Source organism: Pinus tabuliformis, chromosome 6 (assembly GCF_031772625.1).
Source record: "Pinus tabuliformis cultivar Carrire ecotype Pingquan chromosome 6, CPIR1, whole genome shotgun sequence".
Taxonomy (NCBI): domain Eukaryota; kingdom Viridiplantae; phylum Streptophyta; class Pinopsida; order Pinales; family Pinaceae; genus Pinus; species Pinus tabuliformis.
The window spans coordinates 2,093,785,003-2,093,791,456 of NC_142292.1; the positions used below are offsets into that span (position 1 = coordinate 2,093,785,003).

General features: G+C 32.5%; 1 protein-coding gene across 1 annotated transcript; it reads left to right on the forward strand.

Annotated features, from left to right (window-relative positions):
* The first annotated feature begins 4,785 nt into the window (after window positions 1-4,785).
* Window positions 4,786-6,048, forward strand: LOC149267602 (uncharacterized). The gene has a single exon (XM_089412823.1). It carries the CDS (start codon window positions 4,786-4,788, stop codon window positions 6,046-6,048), a length of 1,263 nt encoding a protein of 420 aa, XP_089268949.1.
* The last annotated feature ends 406 nt before the right edge of the window (window positions 6,049-6,454 follow it).

Below are 6,454 nucleotides of genomic sequence, written 5' to 3' on the forward strand. Positions count from 1 at the left end.
GGAAAACTGCTCCCCCGTGAGAAATATGCCACCAGGATGTCAACCTTTATTGAAAATCAAATCACAGCATCTGCCAGCACTTCTGAGGAAACAGGGCCTCCAACAGGGCAGGGCCTTTATGACAAATTAGAAAATCTATTTTTTATTGAAAATGAAATCCACCCCCTATTTGAGGTTCCTCCTAATTTTTACAGGTATACAGAGGCAGATGAAACATTGGTGAAAATTCAAAGACACCAGCTGCCCAAAGAGGATTGGTGGCAGGCAATGCTACAAATTTTGCCACAGTAGTCTCAATTACTCAGTCCTAGTCAGCTTCAACTCAGCAAAGGCATAAAGTAGAATAAAGACAACACTTTAGGCAGCCGAAAGGGTGACTCATCAAAAGACAGCAACAGCAAGCCAAAAGATTAAAAAATGCGCAAATTTTGGGCAGCACATCTTCAACCAACTCCAACGGTCACAAAGTCAACATTCTCTAACCATTTTGGATAGCTAAGGCACTAAGGAGTTACTATAGCATTTACTTTCTCAGCTACAATGCTCCAGTAGTTGGCATGACATTAATGAAACCTTTACTCATCAGCTAGATATTTTCCTATGTAAGTTATGTATATATACCTCCCCTGGCAACATATGAGGGGTTGGTGATTTTCATTCTGAAGCAATGTATTGTATATTTTCCAGATTATCTAATGCAAAAGGCTGGAAAACTCAATGATTTCCTGAATGTTTGATGTCTTGTTGATGTTATGCGTGCTGTTGCAGAATTTCTATGCTGTCTGATGGAACAATAAGTTTTCTCAATCTATGTTTTGTCTTCTTATGTTTATTTAAATCATACACATGTTTCACTAATCTAGCAGTAGAGAAAAGGAATAGTACAGGAAATGTTTGGTTACACCTTGTGCTCAATCTCTATTGCTGAAAATGTTTTCTTCTGAATTGATCATGAACATGAATTCTTAATTGCTCATGTTTTCATTAATTCCATAAATATGAATGTTATGTAGAAATTATTCACTCCTTCTAAATAATATTCTCACTATTCTCCATACCAGTTTGTTTGAAAGATCCTTAATTGCCTTTCATACCCTGGTTACATCACACTTAATCACAGATTCAAAGAATTGTTTCTAAGACACTTATCTCGCTCTACAGCATCACTATTGTATCAACACAGACATATCAAGCAAATTAAGCACCACTGACTCCATGCCCAATGGCCTATAACACCCTGGTAAGCACATATATATCTCGACTGAAGTCACCATCCAACAAATTTCAAAACAAAACCTTGAGCATCATAACTAGCCTAAAATATCATACAAACAAAGTTAAATCATAAAGAGAGAGCCCTCCCTCGTCATAGGTAGGCTAGAACCTGTGACCCAAAGATTGGTTAGTGGTTACCTCGGCCGTATTCCCTTGGGAGTCAAAGGGAACAACCTGAGTGATAACAGAACTCTACAATATTTATGGTCACATTATGACAAGGATTATGTCTTTCTCCAATGTCACATTATAACAACCATTGTCATCCATGGTTAGCCATGGTTCAACATCGTATTGTGACAACTATTGTCTCAATATTGAGAATCAATCATGGTCACAATGATCCAACGTGGCATTGTGACAAAGATTGTCTCATTATGAAAATAAATCATGGTAAACCATGGTCCAACATCGCATTGTGACAAAGATTGTGTGAATATGAAAATCAATCATGGTCAACCATGTTTATTTTTGGATTTATAATATTTATCTTAGGGTTTGTATACCTTGAGTTTATAATATTAATCCCTTGGTTTTATAATATTAATCCTTTAGGCTTATTAATCTAATGGTTCATATTCATAGGGTATAATATTATCCATAGGGTTTATAATATTAGTCCTATGGTTTAATAGAAATCTGTTGGGTTTATAATCATGGTCAACCATGGTCGAATGTCACATTGTAACAAAGATTGTCTCAATATGAAAAAAATCATGTTCCACCTTAGTAAAAAATTGTCAACCACGGTTAACCATGGCCGATCATGGTAAAGCATGGTCAATCATCATGGTCACATTGTGACAAAGATTGTCTCTTCCTCCAATGTCACATTGTGACAACCATGGTCCATTGCCACATTGTGACAAAGATTCTCTCAATATGAAAATCAACCATGATCAAGGATGGACCAACGTGGCATTGTGACAAAGATTGCCTTAATATGAAAATTAACCATGGTCTATGTTGGATTGTGACAAAGATTGTGTCAATATAAGAGAGAGATTTTTAGGCGAAAATCACATGGAAAATCATTTGTCTACGCGTTTGGAACCAACAAGTGTGGTTCATCGTCAGGACAAGTTGAAGAAACAGATCCAGCTAAGCAGGTTAAATAGGCTCCTGACCAACGGCTAGTTTGACTCAAGGACCAGGGTCAAAAATATTTTAGGACCAAAATACAAATTGAAGGGTATTTGTTTTACATAAGTTTAATAAAAAATTATTAGAAATTAGTTAAATAAATGACCCTAAAAACAATATAAATATAAACTAATATTATTTAAAATACTATTAAAATTAGGAATAATAATAAATAGATGAATAAAAGAACTAACAAAGGTCAAAAAGGGGGGGAAGTTAGTTAGGAAAATTAGTTAAAAATATTCAAAATAAAACAAGTAAATAGATAAATGAACAATAAATTGAAAATTAAAAATTAAAAACTAAAAAACATGAGGATAGATTAGTTAGGAAATTATTTAAAAATACTAAAATAAACCAAATAAATAGATAATAGAAATGAAAAAGTGAATAAATAAATAAACTAGTTGTTGTAGCTAAAAACATAAAAATAATAATAATAAAATAGTAAATAAAATAATAAAAATAATAAAAAACAAATCAAAACAAAGGACCTAAAAGTCTATAAATACTATAAAAATTATCGAAAAAGTTAATGGAAGAAAACCAAGGAGGTTGGAAAAAATAAGACAAAAATGGTAATCATGAAACTAATAAATAATAAGAATAAAATAAAAAGGTTAGTTAGAAAAATAAGTTAAAAAGACTTTAGAAAATAAATTAATAGAATGAATAAATAGATAAAACAAGTGAATAGATAAATAAAACAAGTAAACAGATAAATGAAAAAGCCAGGTTAAGAGGAGGATAGGTTAGTTAGGAATTTATTTAAAATATTAAAATAAAACAAATAAATAGATAATGGAAAATTTAAATAGAAATTTCAAAAATAAATAAATAAACTAGTTATTGCGAAAAACATAATAAAATAATAATAATAATAAAATAGTAAATAAAATGATAAAAATCAAATCAACACAAAGGACCTAAAAGCCTATAAATATTATAAAATTTAACTGAAGGGTTGGAAAAATAAGGACATAATAGGAACAAAATAAAGGTTAGTTAGAAAAATAATTTAAAAAGGCTTAGAAAATAAAATGACCAAAGGAATAAAAAGTCAAATAAAGACCAAACAAAAGGTCTATAAAAATAAGAGGGAGGTTAGTTAAAAAGTAATAACAGAACAAATAAATAAACTAAGAAAATTAATAAAAATTAGTTCAAAAGACTCAAAAAACAAAGGTATGAAAATAAATCTTGTGTCAATGTATTATTTTGATAAAAGTACATTTATTTGTGTAATTTAAATTTAAATTTTAAGTTTACTTTTTAATTTAACTTTTATTAAATCTTGTGTTAATAAATTAATTTAAATATAAAATATATATACAGTTACTTTGATTAAAGCGAAGTTTATTTGAGTAATTTAAATTTTATTAAAGCTTGTGTTAATAAATTAATTTAAATATAAAATATATATACGGTTATTTTGATAAAAGTGATGTTTATTTGATTAATTTAAATTTAAATTTAAATTTTAAATTTACCTTTTTAATTTAAATTTGGGTAATTTAAAGTTGGGTAATTTGACTAATTTAAATTTGGGTAATTTAAATTACCTTTTTAATATGCCATTTTACTGAGTTGTCTAACAAGGCCAAGGAATTGCTAGGACCCCGAAAGGTTCGGGAATCAACCCAAAAAAATTTGGAAAAATGTTGTAGAGGGAGTGTTTGAATCGTGTTTTTATAGTGTTTTTGATGGTTGAATGGATTGACCATCATCAAAAACATCTAGGACACTTAATATTTTCTTAGACTACTACCCATTTTACATGGCATATTGGAACATGTGTCAATGTATTGGACCATGATAAAGACTGAGGCGGAGCAATTGACGGCCAAAATTGAAGGAATCCCCGCAAAAAAAAATCTCATAAAATCTTGTAAAGGCAGTGTTTGAATCATGTTTTTATGGTAGAATTGGATTAGTCACCATCAAAAAAGTCTAAGGCATCTAAAATTATGAATTTACACAGGTTTTACTTGGATTAAATATGGTAGGAATTTCCAGCAAAAAAATCATAATCTTTAGACTATTACCATAAAGACTCTCCAAAATGGGTCTATACCATAATGAACCATGGTATTGGCCCATAGTATTGACCTTCATTTTTGGCGGAAAACAATAAAATAAGGGTTCTAGAGAGTTCATCCAACCTTTAAAAAGAGATAAGAGCTAAGCATTGCCCCCATCGTGAGTCTATCTATCTATTTTTGTTAGCTAAGCATTGTGGGCATCCTGAGTCTATCTATCTATTTTTGTTCTAGTTTTGATCCCAGGGACGAAAATCAGTGTGAGTGGGTGCAATTGTCTAATAGATACATTCAACGTCCACTATTGTGATTGATTGTACAACAGGCAATGGAGAAATGGGCACCACAAGACATAGTTACGAGTGCAAAGGAGTGCAATGGTACCTGTATAGTTCCGTTCAGTCTTAATTTAGATTATGGTAATGATGGCCAGGCCCCTCTGCACCAGCGTCTACAAATAGATAACGGCGGGCCTATTATGAGCCAGCTACCATGGAAATGCATAATGTTTTACGTTTATAATCCGCATAATGAGTCTTTGATAATGGTTACTGCTGAGAGTCCGGGAGGGCCAAGGATTATAAGCATTCCAATTGAATGCATAAAAATAGGAGCTACAACCCACGAAAAGTTGTTCCAGGGTGAGTCCGTAATCTGTGATTGGAAATTTGATATTCCAAATTGCAGGGGCATGATTTATAGTCTGTCAGAAGGGGGGGTGCTCCAGTTCAAGGTCTTTGAATTGAAAAATTACAGTCATCTGTTTGCAATTTCATACCCAACATCAAAAGGTCGACTTCTAGCTCCTGCATTTGAATTTACATTTGGAAGTCCAGGAAATACTGAAATCGTGATCTGTGAAAAGGGCAAAGGAAAATCCACTCTGTTCAAGATTTATTCCAAAAGCGATGGAATTTTTCGTAAAGAGTTTTTGCTGAAAGACAGGTGTTGGGCATTCGTTGAACTATGTGGCTATGACAGAATGGTTTTGCAACGGGGAGTAATGGGGCGGCTGGAAGTAATGGATATTAGCGGTCAAATTCCTGCTTGCATAAAGAAAACAAATATTTGCACTACATGCCGACCGCACTACTTACATAAAGTTTCCAAGTTCATTTGCTGGGACTTTTGGGACAAAACAGTTAATGTGTGTAATTTAGAAGGAGAGATTTTAGTGAGACTTGAAGACCACCGAATATCAGCATGGTATGGCTCTTCCTTTTCCGATGGATCTCACATTACAAAATCACAGGATATCATCATTTCTATTTGTAGGGATACCTATGGTCCCTACAGCATCAATATTAGCAGCATTGTTACAGGACAATGCCTCGCAAAGCTCAGCAAAAATGCTTCGAATTGTTCCGAAATCAGAAAGCAGGTTCTCCGTTTTGGAACTACAGGATTTGCATATGATGAAAGGACGCACAACATTTTCACGGCATGCTGTTATGGTGTAGGTTGCGTATGGTCTAGTAGATTCTACATTGATGCTAGATTCCGCATCGATGGTATAGACTCCTTGATAGGTATGGACTCCTGGATAGGTATAGATTCTACATTGATGCTAGATTCCGCATCCATGGTATAGACTCCTTGATAGTATAGAATAGACTCCTCAGAATCACAATTCATTGTTTTATTTTATGAATATCATCTCTCAAAAATACCTGCCTGCAAGTGTTATGAACTAATCAGATCCAACACATTGTTTGTGTTTCACACGTGTTTTAATTTATAGATTAATTATTTAAATATCTGAAAATTAGTTCGATGCAGAATGTGCACGAATTGTTCTGCGATACGATTGCAAAACGAGTTAAACTTTATTAACGTTTGTGGTCAAAAAAGCTCATGGTTTAAAGAATGATTATGGTGATGCCTTTTTAGTTGAGAAAAATGCGAAAGTTCATCTCAATTTTTCCTTTTTCTCCTTGTTAACTAATATTATATAATGATTTTGATTAGAATTACATATTTTATAATATTATATAATG